The sequence below is a fragment of the Numida meleagris genome, chromosome 1, assembly GCF_002078875.1.
Source record: "Numida meleagris isolate 19003 breed g44 Domestic line chromosome 1, NumMel1.0, whole genome shotgun sequence".
Taxonomy (NCBI): domain Eukaryota; kingdom Metazoa; phylum Chordata; class Aves; order Galliformes; family Numididae; genus Numida; species Numida meleagris.
This window is the reverse complement of record NC_034409.1, coordinates 94,876,329-94,899,642: the sequence shown is the minus strand read 5'-3', so window position 1 is coordinate 94,899,642 and position 23,314 is coordinate 94,876,329. Positions and strand designations below refer to the sequence as shown.

Below are 23,314 nucleotides of genomic sequence, written 5' to 3'. Positions count from 1 at the left end.
TATGCGTGTTCATTCACAAGAGTAATGTTGCATAGTGTAATGCTTCCAGAGAAGTCGGAGAACATCATTTGCTTGGACATAGGAACAGTTTCACAGTGTTGGCACATTGACTGTAGCTGTAGCATTCATCTTTCATGAGATTTAGGCCATTTTGTTGAATGCGTTGGCTTAAGGCATAATGGAGTGTGGTTCTGTGTTTTATATTATTGCAATTGAGAGTGTCAACCACAAAAAAATTATAAAGAATCTGCTGGTAACAACCCATAAAAGATTTTGGACTAAAGCAGAATCTGGTGTCAGTATATTTTAATTAAAAATAGAGGATAGTAACCTGTATCACGTAACTTTTTCTGGCTTGTTGTCATGAAGCTAGCAAACCATTTTATAAACCATTATGACTGCTGGCATATATACCTCACAATAAGAAATTCAAGGTAATGTCACACTGTCTTATACCTTTCTCTGGTATGAATAGCATAGACAAAGAGTAAATGGGAATCAGCACATGTATGTGTGAGTGGCAGCTGCCATGTCAGCACCTGGGGATAACCCCTCGATCGGTCAATCTACCATAGCCTTCAGCTACAGCAAAAAGCAGCCATGATTGCAGTTGTACAAGAAAGTAATCTGAGACCATAACACACAAATGTATGCATTTTTATGCTCTCTGTCTCTGATTCAGGTTTTAGTAGGGAGCAAAAGCGACAGGGCTCCCTTATCTTTTGCTGTGTCACTCACGTAGGTTTGTGCATCATCTTTCTTCTGCTTCTTATCACCACATGGGCTGTATGTGAAAAACAAATGTTTCATGTAAGGGAGCTGGCAGTAGGGACAAATACACACCTGATGGGAATGGCAGCTCTTCTTTCTGCTCCTGTACCACACAAGGCTGAAGCAGATAACGGTCTCATGCTTCCCATCTTCACTACAGTTTCTCTGTGGCTTTCTCCATCTGGCTCAAACAGTCTAGGAGCCAGTGAAAAGCTGTGGCACTATGCTGGGAAGTGAAGTGCCAGCACCACAAAAGAGAAGTGGAGACAGAAGCTTAGGCCTTCTTAACTCCATCACGATTATTCTGTTTTGGGCCAGTAGCATCTCTCTTTGATACCATGAGTAATCTTCAAGTTTTGTATGCATGTACTGCGAAATAGGCTGGCAAACAGGCAAAAGGAAATATGGAAAAGTAAATTTTGTGCCATCTCTAAAAAAAAATAGAAGGAAAGAAAGAGGGAAAAAAAAAAAAAAAAAAGGAAGCCCTGCAAAACCTACATGCAAAATAAGTACCTGATATCAATTGATGTATTTTTTGAGGCCAATGACATCAGTTCACAGCAATTAAGATGTGACTCTTGCAATCTCCCTTTAGCAGGAGTAATGTCTTCTTTATTGAGTTGTGTTTGTTGAATTCAGTGAATGTAGTAATACAATCTCCTAACTTTAAAATGCACAGCTGAAGAAAGTGTATCACCAGTTAGACCTACTTGGATATCTAGGAATGTAATGACTCCAGCTGCAGACACAGCTGTGCTACCTGTGCATGCAAAAGACAAAGAAGTACATATTTTTATGCATAACTGCTTGCACATTTTTTAAAATCTGGAAATTTAAGGATTCTATGAAGCACTCCCTAGAATGTATATCACATGCAAAAAGCATACTGCTAAATCTCCTTAACTTCACTAAATTCTCTTATTCTCTATCTCTGTCTCTCTCTCTCTCTTTTATTGGATAACCATGGAAGATTGGTGGCTGAATAGGGACAAATACACTTTTGAATGTGGGAAAAAGAAACCCTGCTAACTGCGACAAAAACAATGTAATTCAAGATTATTCTTAGGTCCTTAAGCCAATGCATGAATCCAACCTCAGCATTTTAATTTGTGATAGTTAAAAACAGTTAATGTATTTTGTTTTATTTGTTATTTTGTTGAGCAGATGGTAATGGTTTTGACACAAATCAGGTTTTTTTTTATTTTTCTTCTTTTCTTTTCTTGAAAAAGACAAGGCTCTTTTTCCCAGTTTGTCACAGCTGGTTACCAATCAATCTCAATTCACGGTACAGTGATGATAGCACATGTTGTTCAGGGGCCAAATCTGATTGGGTTGCATTTTCAGCAGTGTTTCATATAAAAAAAAAAAGTGTCTGTATGGCAGTGACTGTCAGCACACTATTGTACAACTGTCATTAATCAAAACTAGCAACAATGAATGTATTCATATGTGCCAGAGACTGCCAGATTTCACTCAGAATCACCCAATTTCTATTAGAATTTCCTCACCAGCAGTGTTTTCTCGTCTGCTTGTTGTTTTCTCTGTTTCTTTCTTCCTTTCCAGTACCCTGACCCCCTTCCTTCTAGTTAATTAAAGACAGATCTACGTGAGCTATTACTTGTTCATAGCAGAAGTTATGTAACACAATACCCCAAAGTGGCTCGGTTTTATCCTAACAAGGGACTAGCTGTTAGAAAGCCCCCTTCCAGTGCAATTTGATGGCTGAAGTTTCAGCTAAACTGAAAGGTTAAGCACCTCCAAATGTTTAACAAAGGGAAGCATTTAAAGTCAATTAGACGTCCATAAACATATGTAGCAGATGTCTGACACCCTACATTTTGTGCAGAATGTTGGCATTACTTGGCTAAGATTCAGCAATATTTGGGTAATATGTGGGAAGGTGTTTCTTGACATTACACATATTTTGAAGACAATGCCTTCTTAGCACACCAGCTAAGTTAAGGACCAGCATAACTGGTACATTCTGGTTTTCTGCTGCCCCATCATCAATCCAGGAGTCTGGCCACCTCTGTCTGAGTGGCATTAACAATCAAAGAGGCCCTGAACGCAGTTCCGAAGTGTCAGCTTGGAACTGATCCACATGGGAGTGAACTTCTTCAGAAACTCAGATGGAAACGTCTTGTTGAGGGAGTAGGAAGCTCTGGATCGAGAGGAGATAAGACACTATTCCAGATTTTGCAGGTCATTGTTTGAGAAACTTGGAAGATACAGCCATATTCAGCCTTCTCACCTTGTTACTTCATGGTTCCTTTCTCACACAAGCTCTTTGTGCTGCTGTAGATCAGCTAAAGCTAAAAGCCAGTTTTCTTCCTTTCTCCTTCCTGCCTGCTTCATCTGTCAAAGCACTTTACTGAACCATGGTGACTTCTGGGGACAGTGTGAGAGGAACAGATGACTGAGGGGCAGCATATCAGTACTTCAGGACAGCAGATGGTTATGACATCCCATGGGCCCATCTGTGTATGAATCCAATTGCTAGATAGCATGTTCTGCCAGGGTGGTCCAAAAACTCAGTATGGTCTTGTTGGAGAAGCAGGCTAGGAGAGCTGGACCACTCCTTGAAGTAATTGATAACTGGGCCACGAAAGTGACATGTTTACTGCTTCCTCCATTTCACAACCCAAGTGGGAGATTATGGCTGTGCTCCCTCAATGCGTCCTGGCATGCCATGCAGCTGGCTTTTTCCCCCAGCAGCCTTTGCACAATTTGCATGATTGGCAGGTGCAAGCATAAAGACTGCTGAAGCCTCCAAGGCAGCTGGCTGGCATGCCAGCACCAGCACATTGGTGAGATGAAGAAGAACAAGTCAGCTGCAGCCCACGGCAGACTGTAGGGCCCTATCCCAGGCTGCCTGTATCCCAGTTTAAGCAGCCAGCCAATCAGATCCAGCCCTGCTGCCTGTCTGGTTTTATCTCAGCAGTAGTAAGTGAACCACAGGGATGTTATTTGTCTTTTTCTTTTTTTTAAGCCATTGTATCAAAATTAGTGGCTAATTGTTGCCCAGCTTTATAAATGTGATTCCTATATCCAGCTCATATTTTCATTACAGCTGATCTTACTTTTGTCATCTCACAGGAGGTGAGTACAACTTCATATTTTCAGTCCCTTATGGCTGGCCTTGTGTCAAGAAAATAAGCATTTTCTTTTGTCTGCAACTCTGTGGTGGCCAAAGATAAATAACTGCTCCATTGTTGTGGGATATGATGTCATATTCTTGAGATTTTTAAAGGAGGCCATTTGCCTTTTTTTCTATTATGGAAACAGTGATTCTATTTGCCATTGACTAGAGCAGCACTGAGTGCAGAACTGCATAATTTGTGTACAGTCAGGATGAAATGTGCCTCAGCTGCTTATGGCTTTGGAATGAGTAGCTGCAGCAGCTCTGAACCAAACCAGAAAATACATATTAAGTTTTCTATTCTCATAACTGTGCTTTGTCCCTCAATAGTACTACGCTAGCAAAAATAGTCCCTAAAAGTTTCTGACTATTGTGCTTATTCTTCCCATTGACATATCTCTCATTCATTAGTTATATCTGACATACAGAAAACACATACAGTTAAGTGGGTCTCCCAATGAAAGGGATGTGATCTGTGTTTATGTTTTTTTCTGACAGAATAGTTAGCCATAATTTGGTCTTTTTAAATTCACGGCTAATGACTGGAATGGACTTTCTGAGTATAGAATGAAACTGTATTGCATTGTGATGAGTATAAGAAAATGCTTTGACTAATCCTTGTTCTTGAAACAAAGGTAATAGCTTAACTGATGCTGTGGGCTCTACTTAGACATAGCAGAACTTTAAATATTTCAGCATATAGGCTTCTTTGAGTTAAGATACTTTTATGTTTATTAGCACAAAATACTCTTGCTTCAAAGCTGTAATAAAGAAGCCAATAGTGATTTATGTTATGTACACATGTGATGCTTCCAAAGCATTTAAAAATACTCATAAAGAGCCTTGCAACATTCCTGTAAATAGTAGCATTACATTCTTACTCATTAGAACATGTAAGTATGCTCTTCTCTATCGTTTCAATATGCTTGCTGAACAAACTTGCACAGCCTTTACTGTATAACAAAGAGAACGTAAGTTAGATATTCTGAAGTTATGTAGTAAACATTTACGCAGTTCAAGTACTGACATCTCCTGAGGTCTAGATCTTTCTTTAGTCTCATGTGCCTTTTTTACTATTTAATGCATGAAAATACGAAGCTAAATCTCGATCCAAGGTGACTTAATTAAGATACCATTGGCTTATGTCTAGAAGAAATGTCGTTGAAAATGATTTTGCAAGAGGGTATTTCAAGAGCAAAATATCTATGCTGAAAACTGATGTTTTCCTGATTTGGGAGCCAAATAAATTTCATACAAGATAAAGTCTCCAGTTGACTTAATGAGGTTGGATCAGAGCCTAAAATAGTTTAAGCTTGACTTCTGCAGGCTGATACCTATTTAACTGAGAATATTTTTCTATTTTTCTAAATTGAGGCACACTGAATGCCTTGTGAATGAATGTTCACAGCCTGCTGCAGTACATTATTTTTTCAAATTTTACACATTCTCATAGTTTTACAATTATTACAACATTAGAAACGAACAAATGGACATAACTGAAATCTTTCAAATTTATTTTAAGAAAGAGAATGTTATTGTTCACTCTTAATGGATCACTCTGTAGTATTTTTGTGAAACTGGTAAATCTCCTTTAATGTGCCTCTTCCATAAATGTCACCTTCCAGAGCTTAAATATATTTTTATTGTTTATAATATTATAGTGTCAGATCCTACCAACATGCATAGTTCTCCTAAGGGGTTGCTGCTATTGTGAAGAACTATATATAAGGAAAAACTCCAAATCAGCTAAAGGTACAGTATGTAGCTCACAAAGTTAAATGTGTGATAGACCTGAGCTGTCATGTATTGATAACTGATGTCTGGTAGCTTAATTTTATCACATTGCTCTATCGAGGACGAAGTGCAAGGTATTATTAATAAAACCCTAATAGTGAGTGAACATAGAAATACTAATTTTATGTAAAGTTTCTAACTTATGCAGAGTGCAATAAAAGTGTCACAGAGATTAGTGTTTGGAAAAATTATCTAGTGCTAGATAACAATTTATCTTCCAAAGTTGAATCCAAGATAGAGTCAGACTAGCATATTCCAGGTAAGAGTTTTTGTGCGTTTCTGTCGGCTACAAAATGTTTTCATTCTTTTTTTTTTTTTTTATGCAACACAGGTATGACATTAAAGATGACTACACTTTGCGCATCAAGAAGGCCATGAGCACAGATGAGGGCACCTACACATGCATTGCTGAGAATCGAGTTGGAAAAGTGGAAGCATCTGCTACCCTTACTGTGCGAGGTAAGTGTTCCTAAGAGAGAGCTTGTGTCTTGGATGAATCAATTTCTTTTGGACAAAATGAACCAAATCCTTACCTGCCGTGTTTGGTTTTCACGCATCCTGTGCAGTTGATGGTGCTATAATGATTTACTACAAATCTGAAGTCCTGCTCCTATTAACATCTGTGGCAAAATTCTACTACTGATTTCAGTAGTATAGGATCTCCCTGCAGTTGATGATCTGTTCTAATATTTTTTTTATTGAAGAATAGATGCATATATCTTTATAAGCAAGCATTAAAAAGCATACACACACTCTTTAATATGTAAAACTTCAGTTTAAATTGTCATTATTAGTGTTCTATTCCCTAATAAATATAAGGAGTGCACTAACTATGTTTACTAATGTCAAATGTAATGCACATAGTATAATGGAATTATTAGCTCAGCCATAATTGAACTCTCTACCGTTATTCTTTGCATGTAAGATAAACCCCAGTCAAAGGAAAAAGAAAATCTTAATTGAATTTTGTAAGTAATACAAGGTAAAAACTAATGTATTCTCTCTTAAAATATCTCTCAGTCTTTAGTATCCACTCCTTGTTTATGGGGTGCTATTTGATATGGTAAAGAGGTTTTAACACCAGTAGAATCATGAGCTGCCCAAATGTCTTTTGTGACAGCCAATACGGACACGCTAAAGATTATAGGGAGAGAAAAAGTTTGTGGAATAATATTTCTGTGTTAGTAAATAGAATTTAGTAGTTATTACTTCATTCCAAAAGATAAGCTATGATTTGTCACAATGGGTATCATGCAGATACTATTTCACAGTTTAGTGGTGCGTGCTGACAGTTTTCAGTAGAGCTGTGAAAGGTTAATAAAAACATTTTTGGCTTTATCTGTGCTTCTCTTTTCATACACGTTAAATCAAATGTTCAAAGTCTCAATGGATTGCTTTATTAGAACAGGGGTCAACTGACCCAAGAGGCCAGCTTCCATTTCCATCCATTTAATGCATGGACACAGTTCAGTTTAATTTGCTGAATTCAAAGGGCAAAAAAGCACCAAATGGCTTTGTAGAGGGGGAGATGTTAGTATATAACAAAGAAAAAAGAATATTGTGATAATCCATTTGCTAAAATATTACCTCAGTGCTTGCTCTAGGTAATATGTGGTAATGTAGATCTTCCTGTTTTCATCTGAAGGTTTACCTGTTACATGTTTGTGGAAGAGATTGTTTTTCCATTTTTGTAGTATAAGAAAAATAGTGACTGCACTGAACTCCCAGAAATGCTGTAAATCTGTTCCTTTGTCACAGGCAGAATCATGGTATCCAGTATGTCTGGCAACCGATTCAGTGGCCTTTAAACACTCCTAGAACTGTGTCCACTGTATGCATTACTGGACCAGGCTTTTAACATTTCTATATTATAGACTTGTAATATGAATAATAACTAGAAACAAGCAAAAAATCCTTTGAAATCACTGATGCTTGAATTTGACCAAATTAAGGTGAAAAAACAAATAAATAAAACCAAACATATAATTGAATTGATTTTCCTACAGTAAAAGTAGGCCTTCATTATCTTGGGTACTACTCTCCCCAAGGTTTGCAGTTTACATTCAAATACGTAGTGTTTATCCAACATAAAGGAAGCCATGATGATATAAGCATATTAAATGTTCAGGATAACAGAAAATGAGAAAAGCTAAGAAATTCAGGGGAGAAATGTTATTAGTCTGTATTTTCTGGAAACAAAGTACTGGACAAACTCCTGTTGACTTTAAAGGGACCACACATGGTGTTCCTTTTAGTTAAAGGAAGATTTAATTCTGAATTCTTAAACTTTCACCAATTTAGTCTGAAATTGATTTTAGCAAAATCACTTTTCATGTAGAGGAGAAAGCCATTTAGCACTTGAAAATTCACTTTGAAGGTTTCTTGGTCCTTGCGTGTGTTTGTTCTGCAGTTTCGACTGCAAACCTGGCAGGAACAACATAGTCCTTAGCTCCCTCCCTCATGGCTCCATCTTCTCAAAGAAATGAATGAGGATGCAGTCAAGGAGCTCACTGTTATACTGCTGTACAACTGTTACCTGGTTGTAAATGATAACAGAATTTGAATGCAGTGATTCACTGTTCAGGCCCTGTCTTGGTAAGATGCACATCACTCATTCCTTATCTTTCTGTGAGAGCAGGAATAAGTCATAATACTAAAAACCAGAATGTCTCAAAACAGATGATAGTTTGAGAACGGGCAGCAGGCTTGAAATAATTAAAGTGGGTATGACAAAGTAAGAATAAACATACAGAAATGCTGAGAACTACAACAATATTTGCATGCTGTGCTGCATAGGGATCTTCATGTCTTTGCTTTGGCTCTAGTCTGCACATAAAGATACGGAGCTGGTAATCTTCTTTTAAAATAAATAGGTAAATAATGTTACTCAGAAATATGTAACTATTTCTGCTGCTAAAACAAAGGAAGTTTGATGTAACCAGATTGCAACCCTGAGTCAACTTTTTGTCCAGCTTTTTAATTCTTGGGAACGGGGATGTCTATATTTTATTTAGCAGAGGGCCAGGCAGTCCTCTCTCCCAACACAACTATAATAAACAGCTGTTGCTATCATCAAGAAATCATTTGTTGCAGCAACAGCTTTCGGTCTTGATATCAGTCTGAAGCAGTATTAACCTGTCGATCATTCAGCAGCATTTTTTTTTTAGGAAGTAGAAGTTACCTAAGCTGTAATTTGGGAGATTCTGGGTTGAAATCCCTGTGGCCATTTTGGCCTATTTGTTATATTTTCATCATTCCTGTCAGTGAGGAAAAAGCAATGTGTTGTAAGCTTTCATGCCTGTTATTGAAGGAGAAGAATTGTCCTGGGCTTTTTGTGGACCCTACTGCTGTAGTGACTGACCATGCTTAAAATTCAATTGATATTTGACTCAGGAAGTAAATGCATTGCATCTACTGGCATGACATTTAGCAGTCTGTAGCTTAAATTGATGTGTTCATCAGGATCTAAAAGTTTTTTTCTAATGCAAGTGATTTCTCTTTTATCAGGCACTAACAGTGATACTTGATGATGGCATGTGAAGATAACAAAAAGTGTTTCTCAGAGAATGGTTCCAGTCAGCTTGCTCAGATACTATGCTCAAATAAATGTGGTAATAGTAACATGTGACAAAACAGAAATAATAGTAAATATTTTACTTAGGCTGTCATTTGAGGGGTTAGCAATCATGGTAGTATCCATAGTTTAAAGTAACATTACACGTCATGCATTCTGACAGAAATTCTTTTCTTTTTTAATTTCTTTTTTATGTTCTCACTACACCATTGTAATGTCAACAGCTCGCCCTGTTGGTAAGTAACCATCCTTCTATCCATTTTAGCATGGCTTCATGCAATGCTTCATCTTTCATTTGCAACAGCATTTAACTGGCTTAAGTTAGCAGCCAGTGTTTAATAGTATTAACTTTATAACACCAGGCAAGTGATTTCGACTGACGAAGTGCTATTTCTGAACTTTCTATTTTCTGCTATGTCATGCATAAATACATTTGCCAAATCACCAAGAAATAACCAGTCAGTGAAACTGAATGTGTGTGGTGATACCGAGCCAAAATCATTCAGACATTTTTAACAGTCTATTTAAGGGCCTGGTATAAAAGCCATTGAAATCAACAGAATGGATTGCATTGACTTTGGTGAGCTTCTATCAGGCCCTAAATGATCAGCTCATTATGCCTCTATTGCATAGCAGTAAAAGCACAGGCTTTGCATGTCCTGTCTTTTTTTGTATCTTTCAAAGACTTTGGAAATGAAATAGTCCTGAAATTGAAGAGGGGATGGAGTAGATTTCCGTGCTTGTTAAGAAAGTTCATCATTGGTTTTCACGCTTGGGTCAGCTTGGAGTGCATTCTGGAATGCACTGTATAGGTTGCAACTATTCTGAAACACAAGTCCGGAGGAAGACAGTCTCTGGATTTTGAATTCTTATTGTGAAAATTGGATTCATTCCTGTGCCTTTGAAATTACTTCTAAAAAATTTATAGTAATCTAACTGAACGTATGGAAAAATTGCAACTGTCACTAGCTGAAATTCACTTTTGGTGTTCACAAATATCCTGAACTTATTATTTAATTTTAATTCACGGATGTTTACTCTGTACCTATATGGACTTTTTAAATTATTTAATTGGTTGCACTGCTCCTCTGATTTTTGCAGTTTGCATTTATATGTATCTTCTAGAATAATAATATGGTTACTCTGATTTTTTTTTTAGATTAGTGTAAAAAGCCTGTACTGGTGTTTACAGAAATTGCTAAAAGGTTTAGTTTTTATGTAGTCAGCATTATTTTTAGAAATACGTTTGACTGAAGTTTATGGTTTTGACCTTGTCTCAAGTCTTTACTGTTATAAAATTGGAGGAAGAAATGTCGGAATAATTTAAAGATAAGATCGAGATTAGGTATCTGTTTCCAGAACTAAGGTGATCCCATGCTCATTAGTTTGCTTGAACTATCATGAGTAGAGCCAAGCCATGTACCTCTGCAGTTTCTTCATTGCTTATCCATACTTGGAGAATTCCCCATGTAGGAGAGTAATTCACAGTTCTCCATTTAGAAAGTCGATAGCAAGCTTTAAACCCAAGTCCCTACTGTATTACTTTGAGATTATACTAGTTCTCAATAAATTAATTCCCAGCAGTTGTAACAGTAAAACTGGAGTAAACCTATAAAAGCAGTTTTCCTTTCCTTAGAAAATTCAGTACGAATTTAGTTTGCTTCTGATAGTATCTCATGTTAGAGGGTTTTTTGGCTACTAATTAAATTTGCTTCTTCATTCACTAAGAAAATGCTACAAAATATAAAATGCTTTACTTCTATTTTTCTCTCTTTGCTCACTTTTAAAAGGCAAGAAAAAAAAACATCAAGCAGAGACTGTTTCAGACTCTTTGAAAGCCACATTAGACTGAAGATTCACTAGAAAGTGATAGGTTTTATCAGAGCTCATGCTGATACTGTCTTATTTCATAGCACTTATTCTCTTTTAAGACTTTTCAGGCCATTGAGTGGTGTATGATTCCATGTCCAAAGTGTATGCAGAAGCTCTTAGTCTCAAGTTACTTTATATCCAGGTCTATGATTCCCTTGTGTGACCATGCTGTGATCAGTTTGGCATATTCCCTGCCAACACTATATTATTTTGTAAGGTGAACATCTGGTGCAAAGAAAGTTCTTCTTTTATATGAATCATTCAGGAAAAGATAAATTAGACTGATCTACCATGTGGTCTTTATCAGACTGCTTAATTTAGTGATTATCTCTGTGAATTGTAAAAAAGATTGTAAAGTAAATCTAACCCCAAAAATTTTGAACATCCAGCTTTCTGAGACAATATATTCTGCAAGCATAGTGGTTGCAGTGTATAGGCAGATCACTTTCTTTGGTCACTTATATCTAATCCTGTACTTGTAGAGAAGACAATGCTCTCCTTATAACAGTGTATGCCTTTGCTTTTTTTTTCTTTTTTTCTCTACTGTTCCTATCTCCATTTCATTCAAAAGTAGGCAAAGCAGGCAGCTACCTATGCTGTTGAAAATGTAAAGCCAGGTAGAACGAAACAAAGTAACTTCTTTCTCCACTATCATTTCACCATCGAAATGTTCAAAGGACCTGTTATCTGAGAGGAATGGCAAGTCAAATCTTGTAGCTTTTTTGTTTTTCTATGTTTAGAGAGTTGACTTGAATGCAGAGCAAAAATTACCTCTCCTACAGAAGGAAGCTAAAGCAAACACTACTTAATATTGTTACACTCACAGCTCTTTAGGAAGGTGACATTTTAACAGAAGTATATTTATATACTTACGTATATGTTAAACTGAAAGAGAACAGTTCAAAAGTTTATATTCTTTCCTGATACCTACATACTATCTGGGCTCATCTGCCTTTCATCGCTACCTCAATTTCAGAGCAGATATGTTTTGTCTTTACTGCGCTATAAAGTAGAACAAAACATTTTGTTTCAATGGCTTGTTGCTGAAGAATAGATACATATATTTGTACATATTTTTAAAGTTCAAGGATTGTAATTCTTACTGCAAACTGAATCATTTTCATCCTCTGTTTAGTTTTTACCTCTTTCAAATATTTACATTCTGTTAGTTGTGACATTTTCATTTAAATTTCAGCTTGAGTGGAAAATTCAGTTGTGGGATTACTTCTGCCAACGATCGTGCTTTATTCAAGCAGATATTAACATACGGTCTATACTACATAGATGAAATGAGGTATGATCCTGCCTGAGATGGATGGCAGCTGGTGAATTTAACAGCTCTATGCTAGATTACTCATCATGTTTGGAGCTAGGTATAAATGTGTTGCTCATTTCTGAAGTAGATGTTCCCTTATTTATAACCTTTTGAAATTATTTGTTACAATATTTACAATAGATGGGTTTGGGAAACAAGATATTTATCCACGTGTATCCATATTCCTTCTGTTATTTCACTTGTTAGATGGATTTTCTTCATGAGGAAGTTAATATTTTCTCGCTTGAAGTACTCTGCTGTATTTCTCCTGGTAGCTGTGCAGGAGAATAGCTGTAAAAAGTAGCCCAGAAGTTGAGAGGGTCCCAGAAGTTTCACATAATTCCACTTAAAAGTAACATTGGTCTACTTTTCAAAAGCAGTTGCTATACTGCTCTGAGGTTGAGTCTTAAAATTAAGTGCAAATAGAAGATATGTGAAGATTTATGTCTAATGCTTCAGTTGCATTTTTGTTAATGCAGAAAGGTCATTCAAAAGACAAAGTACTGTTTTCAAATTATTTTCAACTATGTCCAGGTCAAAATACAGTTCTTTGCATTTCAATTGCTCTGTAGTGAGGAAAGTTTACATAATTTGCTGTTACTCATCTTCTTAGAAAGTGGCGACACATAGCAAATAGCCAGATATTTCTGCCACCTGGATAGAAATTATCTGGAATTAACGAAGTAAGGGGAGACCAACCAAGCTACAATAATTTTACTTCCCTACCATGCTGGAGAAGAGAGAAATAGATAAGACGTTTACCATGAATATTCAAAATTTCATACTAATTAAATGCAACCTATGCATATTTAAGTGAAATGTCACTAGTTTCTTTTTGCTGTCACTGCATTTCACTTAAATATAGTGGGAAGTTTTCAGGTCATAAATCAACGGGCATCCCTTAATGATCAGTTCAGAGTGGTGCAGCATGAAACAAAATAGGAAGAACTATTTTTAAACAAGGTTGTATTAGTTTTTGTGGCTTGAAATCACATTGTTTAGATGATAGCTGAGAAAGAACTCTGTCCTTTTCCATTTCACTCTGACTTACAGGAGAATACTTTTATTTTTAGTGTATTCATGAAACTATCACCTTCATTTGAGTCACTGAGGATTTATACAACTATATCAGCAATGACAATTGGCTTGTGACAAAGATGAGATCATGCTTGGCACTGCTGTGCCATCTTTCAGTGGCAGAAATCTTCTATCTATATCAAAGTGCAGTATTTTGTCTGCCTCCTGCTGTCACATACAAAAGTTTTCAGAAGGCACCAGTGAACATTAGACTTCTTGCGTTTATTTCTTCAAGTGAAAGAACAATGCATTTCTCTTATTTGTCACTAGGCAAATCCTTAAGATTAAAGTCAAAATGTTGCATAGAATGAAATACCTAGGCTTCTGTATTTTTTCTTCTTGCTGGTATACACAACTGACTTGTTTTGACATTTTGTAGCCTTTCAAAGACCACTTAAAGAAAAATACTAAACTCTTTAGCATTTGTACTTTTGCAAATTGTTCTAGCTGAACTTATGCTTGAATCTCTGTAATGACTCAGGGTACCACAGAAATATGTTTGGGCTATATAGGCCAGAACACGTGAACCATCAAACATTTAAGGGCTGACCCGCAAAACTCAGTCTCCATTTTCAACTTCTCCAAGTCTTTTGGGTATACCAGATAGTACTAAAAACAGAAATGTGAAAGTTCTGAGAGAGGATTCTTCTTCAACAATCACCATGAAAGATGATTGACTACTTGAAGTTTTAGCAAGTTGCACTGGGCCCAGTCCAATAATTACGTGCCTATACTCATACTGTTTCTCTTACAGAAAATCCAGTTGTAGTGAATAGAGGAAGTGATAAAGGGCCTCTTTTCCTTTTCTTTCTTTTTTATTTGATTGTTTGATTTCATTTAGCTTTTTATTTTTATTGCTGAACTCTAGCTTGGGAAAGCTTTTAGAGTTTTGATGTGTAAATCTTTTTTAACTGTTCTGAGTTCGTTATGTATTCTCAATCTCTAGGAGTTGTTTTTTTGCTTCAGTGGATTCTGAGTCCTTCCATAAGTGTTTGAAAATCAGTGTATGAAAAGGAGTCTTTTGATGTGTTGCTCCCCATGCAAAGTTTTCACTTTTTAAAAAAGTTGAAATTTGTTACTTTTCCTTCAAGAAGTGGATGGAAATCAGTACATTAATCCATTCTCTTCTCTCTTTGCTTTCTTTATTCACAGGATCACAGGGTTTGGAAGGGGCCTCTGGAGATGATCTAGTCCAGTGCTAAAGCAGGTTCCCCAGAGAAGGTTACACAGAAAAGTGTTTGGGATAGTTTAGAATATCTCCAGAGGAGACTCCACAGCATCTCTTGAGTAGCTTGTTCCAGTGCGCCTTCACCCTCATAGTAAAGGCGTTTTTCCTCATGTTCTTATAGAACTTCTTGTGTTACTGTTTTTGCCCTTTACCCCTTTTTCTGTAACTGGGCACCACTGAAAAGGGACTGGCCCCGATCTCTTGACTCCTGCCCTGTAGGTATTTAAAGGAATTGATAAGATCTCCTCTTGGTCTTCTCCAGGCTGAAAAGAGCCAGGTGTCTCAGCCTTTCCTCATGAGGGAGATGCTACAGGCCCCTAACCATCTTTGTGGCTCTCCATTCGACTCTCTCTGGAAGTTCCCTGTCTTTCTTGAACTGGGGAACCTGGAACTGGACACAGTACTCCAGATGTGGCCTTACCAAGGCCGAGCAGCAGGGGAGGATAATCTTCCTTGACCTTCTAGCCACTCTCTTTTAATGCACCCCAGAATATTGTTGGCCTTCTTGTCCACAAGGGCACACTGTAGGCTCATGGTCAGCCTGTTGTCTACCAAGACACCTAGGTTCTTCTCCGCAGAGTTCTCTTCCAGCAGGTCAGCCCCTAACCTGTACTGATGCATTTGGTTATTCCTTCCCATGTGTGGAACTCTGCGCTTTCCCTTGTTGATCCTCGTCAGGTTCCTCTCCATCCAACTCTCCAGCCTGTTGTGGTCTTGCTGAATGGCAGCACAGCTTTCTGTTGTGTCAGCCACTCCTCCCAGCTTTGTATCCTCAACAAATTTGCTGACGGCACATTCTATCCCTTCATCCAGGTCATTGATGGAGATGTTGAACAAGACCAGATCCAGTACTGGCCCCCGCGGAGGACCATGATCCTCCAGCTAGACTCTGCTGCTGATCACAACCCTCTGAGTTCTATCAGTCAGCCAGTTCTCAGTCTGCCTCACTGTCCATTCATCTATCCCACACTTCTGAAGCTTACCTATGAGGGTGTTATGGGAGACCTTGTCAAAAGCCTTGCGGAAGTCAAGGTAGACAAAATCCACTGCTCTCCCCTCATCTACTCAGCCAGTCATGACATCACAGAAGGCTAGAGCAGCTTGGCAGTCGCTTCTGCCAGCTCCCTCAGTACTTGTGGGTGCATCTCATTGAGGTCTATGGATTTGCGTGCATCAAGTTTGCCTACACAATCTCTGGCCTTCTTGACCAAAGGGAGGTCTTCTTTTCTCTGGACTCTCCTTCTAATCTTCAGAGTCTGGGATCCCCAAATGTCAATCAGCTCTCTTGGGCCCCCTCACCATTCAGTGTTCTAAACCACGTAGGTCCTTGAAGAGGTCAAAGTTTGCTCTCCTGAAGTACAGGATTGCAATCCTATTTATTGTCTTGTGCCTTCCATGCAAGATCCTGAATTTCACTATCTCATGATTGCTGCATCCAAAGCTGTCCTCAGCCTTCACATTACCAACCAATCCTTCCTTTTTTGTAAGAACAAACTCCAGCAGCACACCTCTCCTCCTTGATTCCTCCACTACTTGCAATCAGGTTATCTTCCACATACTGCAGGAACCTCCTGGATGGTGTGTGCCAGGCAGTGTTGCTTTTCCATCAGATATCAGGGTGGTTGAAGTGAGAACCAGTGCCTGTGATCATGAAGCTACTTTCTTCTGTCTGTAGAAGGCCTCACCAACTTCCTCCTCCTGACCAGGCAGCCTGTGGTAAACACCCACAACAATGTCAGCCATATTAGCCAGCCCCTTAATTTTCACCCATAAACTCTTCACACATTCATCACTCATCCCTAGACACAGCTCCATACATTCCAATTGCTCTCTTACATCAGTAGCAACTCCACCACCTGGCCTTGCTGGTCTGTCTTTCCTAAAAAGCACATAGCTATCCATGGCAGCACCCTTGTCATGTTAGCTGTCCTGCCACGTCTCTGTGATCACAATGAGATCATGGCCCTGTGACCACACACAGATCTCTAATTCTTCCTGTTTATTCCCCATGTTATGTGCATTAGCATACAGGCAGTTCAGAGAAGAAAAGGGAACAGGAGATGTTGTCTTCCTAGAGGAATGCAAGAGGGTCAATTGCTGCTAGCTTGTACCACTGCCGTATTATTACAGTTTGTATAAGACCTCAGTATTAATCAACAGGTTACAGACTACTGTATGTCCCATTCCTTGAATGCCAGTATTGTCAGTCAGCTTAGATAGTCTTTTTTCCTCCTCACTCCTTTTCCTCTTCTCACTTTACACTGGCCCAAATTGAGCAGAAAATCTCTCAGTATTTTTTCACTCTCAAGGGTAAATGAACCAGGAACTTCTCACTATAGCTGTAGCCTATTAGCCTATCTAGTTTCTTTACTCTTCTCATCACCTCTTTGGCTCTTCTTTTCAGTGTGTAAATTCCTATCTGTTTTGGTTTTTTTTTGTGGGTTTTTTTTTTTTTTTTTGAAGGGGATAACTGGATTACTCTTCTTATTTAGTTGAAATCTTACTATTTCAGCAAGGGGTATGCTTTCCTTTTTTAAATGCATTACAAGCAAACTTTCCTGCTATCTTTCTTGACAAAAGGAATCATAGCAGATTAGATGTGTTTTTGTTGGTTTAATTTATTTTGTTTGTCAAGCTCACAGAAGGTATAGGGAAGACACAAGCCATCTATTGGTGCAGTTTACTTTAGCAAGTAGGCTAAAATATTACAAATTCAGAAAAGTATCACTTCTCTGTCTGATGTATGTGAAGGTTGTATCCAGAATCTCAGGCGCTTGACGAGAAAGAATAAATAAAAAAAATAAAAAGAAAAAATAAAAAGAAAGCAAGCAATTGTCTAGAGTAGAGAAAGTCTGAAGTAATATAAGGTATTTAGCAGTCAGAATTAGTGCTACTTCTCTGTGTATATATCAAAACTAAATGAAGGACTTCCCAGAAAAGATTTTCCAGAAACATCTGTGAAGTACAAGTGCTGCTTAGAGGAGATGATAGGAAAAGATATAATAAAACAGAAGTGCAATTAGCAAGCTCTAGTCCAATGCTGAGATGAAATTCAGACCAGATATTTAAACTTAATGCTTGAATGTACTGTACAACAAAGAAGTGGAGTCTCTTCTACAAAGTACGGTGCCACTGATGAGTTCAGAGGACTGCAGATGGGAGAAACATGTCTTTTTCTAAATTATGTAGAAGACAGAGCTGGATTTTTTTTGTAATTGTTTTCATAATTTTACTGTATTGAGATTAGACCCAAGGAAGAGGGAAAAAATTGGTAGAATTTTTTTTTTCTTTTTACTTCAACTTTTATTATAACAGTGATAAATGAAGATTTGGCAGTTATCTTAACTGAAATTGACAAAGACACTTTGATTCTATGAAAAAGCAGATTTGATATTCATAGAACGGCTTTGGCTGGAAGGAAGCTTAAAGATCACCTACTTCCAATCTCCGCCATAGGCAGAGTTGCTATTCACTAGACCAGGCTGCCTAGAACCCCATCCAACCCGGCCTTGGTCACCTCCAGGGCTGGGGCATTTGCAACTTCTCTGGGCAGCCAGTCCCGGTGCCTCACCACCCTCTGAGTACAAAATTTCCTCCTAATATCTAACATAAACCTCCCCTCTTTTAGTTTAAAGCCATTTCCCCTTGTCCTGTACTGTCAGATCTTGTCAAAGATCGGTCTCCCTCCTGGTTATAAACTCAAGTACTAGAAGGCTTCAATGAAGTTTCCTCAGAGCCTTCTCTTCTCCTAGCTAAACAAGTCCCACTCCCTCAACCTTTCTTTGTAGGAGAGGTACTCAAGCCCTGTAGTCATCTTCATGGCCTTCCTCTAGACCCGCTCCAACAGCTCCGCATCTTTCTTATGTTGGGGGCCCTAGGCCTAGACACAGTACCCCAGATGAGGCCTTGCAAAGGCAGAGTAGAGGAGGAGAATCATTTCCCTCATCATGCTGGTCACCACTCTTTTGAAGCAGCCTAGGATACGCCTGGCCTTCTGGGCTGTAAGCGCACACTGCTGGATCATATCCACTGCCCCCCTCCAAGACCATCTCTGCAGGGCTACTTTCAAGGAGTTATTTCCTAATCTGTTTACATATCTGGGATTGTCCCAACCCAAGTGCACCACTTTTTGAGCCTGCCCAAGTTCCTCTGGATGGCATCCCTTCCTTCTATTGTATCAACTGCACTACTCATCTTGGTGTCATCACCAAACCTGCTGCGGGTGCAATCGATCACACTGTCTAGGTTGTTGATAAAGGTGTAGAAGAGCACCAGTCCCAAGGCTGACACCTGGAGGACACCACCCATGACCAGTCTCCACCTGAACATAGTTCTGTTGATAACTACCCTCTGGCCGTGACCATCCAGCAAACTCTTTATCCACCTAATAGTCCACCTTTCAAATCAGTATCTTTCCAGTGTAGAGATAAGGATGTGGGTGTGGGACAATGTCAAAGGCCTTGCACAGGTCCAGGTAGACAACATCAGTTGCCTTTCCTCTGTCTACCTATACCATCACTCCATCATAAAAAGTCGTTCTTGTTTATCTTCTATCTGTTTTTCGCGCTGCACAGATTTATCCCACTTCTTTCTCTTAGGTCATCTACGGATAAAAGAGAGATTCTATATGTCAAAATATATAAAACTGCTAACACTTGTTATTCATTGATTCTCTAATACTTCTTTCACCTCTTATAAAGAAAAAAAAAAAAAAGCCTGTACTTCTGCACTCTCGGAGTTTATCTGCTTTGGTGTTTCAGAAAAAGTGAGGGGTAAAAGGATTTTAAATGAAATTCAGAACCTGAATTTAAATGGAAGATTAGACCAGTTACTCCAGTTATGAAAAGTGGTTTAACATTCTTAAATGTTAGAAGTGTGATGTTTTCATGTTGTTGTGAAAAGTGTTTCATCTGAAAAAAAAAAAAAACTCAACAAATAAACAAAGAAACAAAATCCAGCAACGGCATCAAAAAAACTTTAAAATTTTTCTTAACAAGTGTGAAGTATGCCTACACCACAGCCAGTCATGATTATCAGAATCCTGACAAGACTCAGCTTTCCTCTGCCCTTTACCTCAGGTCAGCCATAGCCTGATTCTCTTCCCTAGTGCTTCCTTTGCATTCAACTTGCTAACAGTTCTCCCCACTTGCCTCCATTATTTCTAATTTTGTATATTTGATCAATCTGTGCAGGAGATATAAGAATTGAATCTGAAGTACTGTCAGCGTTAAAGATGGTATCTGAGCTATGGATTATAGATTCCTCTAGGTTATAGGAAGCTACCTTTCAGAAGAATTCAAATCAAGTACCTGCTTTGCCACCTCCACTTGTGTCATTTTTAAATAATATCACAGGTCTGGCAAGGGACTTCATGAATCACTTGTTATCCCCTGCAACCTACCCATTCCTCATTTTTACTGACAAAACAATCCACCTGAAGAATAAATCACATAAGAAAGTGAACACTAAATAAAAAAGGAAGAAAATATAGTGGTTTCCGAGATCCATGCACTCATTTGAGTTTCAAAGTCCAGCTGCACTCATACAAACTAGAGATTGAGATCTGTTCACTTTAAAGAAAATGGCCATCCTAAACTTGCACTGATTTATCTCCAATAAGAAATACATGAATTAATAGCAGACCTAACTTGTCATTCTTTCAGGCTCTGTTATGGCTCCTGTGTCAGAGGCTACATCCTTGATTTATTGTCAGTCATAACTAATAGTTCACTAACAATTTTGTGTCCAACAAACCACATGTTGTGATCTGTGCTTGTTAACCAGATTTGAACTGGTGAGGAAAGAACTTCTGACTCAGCTCAGATTTGTGGTGTTTGAGACTGATAATCTGTTTGTTTTCAGCAACAGTATCCTTTCAAACCATGTTTCACAGTGCCGAAACTTTCATATTTTCTTTCAACAATTCTTGTACTTCCTTCAGCTGTCTCCTAGTCCAGAATCACTGGAACAAGGAAAGCAGTCCTACAAATAAATAGTCTTACTCCATAGATAATGCCAGAGGTTACATTCATTCTGAAAATATGTAATGCTTTGTCTGGAATTCTGAGGACTTCTGCTATCCTTCATGTAAACATCTTAGAGGCAAGTCTTGATGTATATTTGGTAAGACTGGAACTGAGTTTAATGTCTTTAAAGTATCAGCATGTACTGAAGATCAGCTTAAGTGTCCGCATGAATATAATCACTGCAGTAGGGAGCTGAGAGATACACTGAGATATCTAGTATCAAATGTTAGAAAGCTTTGCATTGATGGCATCCCAGAACTCAGAAGAGCATTTGAAGAAGACTCTATTATTTCATCCCATTAACTGACTCCCTTACTTCCAAGCTGAGCAGCTGAGTACTGTACCATATTTTAATTAACTGCACCGTAGCATTCTGTACCGTAACTTTAATTGCTCTGAAGATAACTATGAAATTGCTGCAAATGTACAATGCCAAAGGAAAAAAAAAGACTATAGATGAGAATATTAGACGTATTTACTGTCTCTTCGCTGCTGGAAGCAGAGCTGAGTCTTAAAGCATTTTGATTCTTTATGAAGCAAGGTGTTTTTGCCTGTTCTTCAAAGTTTTTTTCCTCAGTAGTGAGGGGGATGATTGTTGCTTAGAAGATATAGCACATTTCCCCTTACCCACTCAAAGAAATATGTTTATGGATAATAAATAATTCCAGTTTATATTAAAATACTCATCTTTATCACTTTGCTTGCCTAAGTAATCTTACCAACAAATTTAAATTGAAGTTGAATGTCATTTGTAATTTATGCCCTTTAAAATTTGTTGCAGTCACTATTTTCCTGTAAAACATTATTTTTTCATTGAATTTGAAGACCATGTAAGTCAGTAGGAGAATTTCTAACTTCAACAGGGACGTTTTATCTAAGTACATACAATTAAAAGATTACTAAACTTTTCATTATCTGAAAATTGTTTCCATTAGAAAAAATGAGATTGGTCCCACAGTGACTGCCTTGGATAATTGAGGATGTTAGAAAAAAACAAATGATGACAACAAAAATCCTACTGATATTAATTTCTGTGGTTACAGTTCCATTACTGTTTGCAGTAGAAATATTGGACTTAGTATGATATCTACTTTTGATTAAAATCACAGCAATATAATCTGTGTACCTCAGGGCAGTTGGACTGGTGGAGCTGCTGTGAGCAAGTCATGATAATGGAATTCCCTTAGGATTATTGTGTTCAATGTGAACCACAAATCTTAAGACTAGCTTAGAAAACTGTGTCACTGGAAGAAAATGTTGCTGGTACTTTATACGGGTTCCACAGTGCTATTTACTGTCAGATCACATTTTTCTGTGGCAATTTTCCTCTCATCTTCTAAGTCATCTTCTGCCACATTTCTTATCAGGTGACCAGAGTTCACCTAGAAGGGATAAACTCACTGTCTTGGTCAAGCTTTTCTCCATCAGCAGTTTTATCAGCTCCTAGTGACTCAGCGTAACCTTTAGTATCCAGAGACACTAGTGGTAAATAAATGAATGTAATCCATCAGAATGTATTAGAGATTCTGCTACCTTGGAAAAGAATTGAGAAATATTTTGTAATATTCACTTCTTTTTTTCTAAGACTCTCTAACACTTGAACAGAGGCTATCTTCGTATACATTTATATGTAGAATAAAAGATCTATCCAGTGACACATAAAAGTGACATTTAGAAAGAGTGCAGCAGAGAGCACTGTTACCATTTTCAGTAACTAATACTTAACTACTGCTCACACTTTTCTGTCTCCATTTTCATTCTTGCAGTAGAATACTGTTCTGTGCTGTAAAATCAGTTCTGAACATGATGTGATTAACCTTAGGGCCTCCCCATCCCCTCATTGCAAAGCCCACCTTGTACATGGCCTATGCTTTCTATTCATGTTCACCATCTGATTTCCATATCATCCTGCTCACCCTCATGAGCCGCTATTAGCATAACAGAGCTTTAGTGTGACATTGATTGAAGCAAGCACTTGCTGAATGCAGTATCAAAGCATAATTTGCCAGAAATCAAATCTAATTTACAATGTACTTTAAAAAATTATTTAAAAAAATAATAATAAATGGAAGTGCACTTGATCTGTAGTCTTATTTTTTTCACATTTTTGTCCAGTGCCCTGGAATCCAAGCAATACATTTCCATTTAGAGCCATTGTCTTTGACTTTCAAATGTCAATTAAGCAGGAGTTTTTCCACTCTGTTTATTCCAGTCCAGCTAATGTTACATCTGAAACAATAAAGGGTAATAGTTTGATAGGCACAACACTTGGTTTGCTGCTTCCTAACAGTTTTTTTCAGCAGATTCTTCTAATCACTTTAATGTTTAGATTGAATTAAGCATTAAAGTAGCTCATAATTCTTTAACAGCTGAAGCATATCGAGCCTGCTGTTACTAATCTAACTGTACCTTCTCAGACTTCTAAAAATGTTCCTCCTTTGAGAGGAGCAATAATGACTTGAATAAGGTTTTTTTCCAGTGTTCTACTGATGTTGAACTTTTAGTAAGTCATGTTTTT

At 37.9% G+C, this 23,314-nt stretch overlaps 1 protein-coding gene across 9 annotated transcripts in view; it reads left to right on the top strand.

The window, feature by feature from the left end:
• ROBO2 (roundabout guidance receptor 2) overlaps window positions 1-23,314 on the top strand; it is a 461,596-nt gene that overhangs the window by 326,977 nt on the left and 111,305 nt on the right. For 6 of the 9 annotated variants that reach the window (XM_021403173.1, XM_021403164.1, XM_021403132.1 and 3 more), the window contains exons 6-7: window positions 6,036-6,163; window positions 9,503-9,514. In XM_021403173.1, the coding sequence (XP_021258848.1) occupies window positions 6,036-6,163; window positions 9,503-9,514 (140 nt within the window). Of the gene's footprint in view, window positions 1-5,578; window positions 5,663-6,035; window positions 6,164-9,502; window positions 9,515-23,314 lie in introns of those variants that run through there. The other 3 variants (XM_021403192.1, XM_021403137.1, XM_021403201.1) reach the window with 2 other exon arrangements.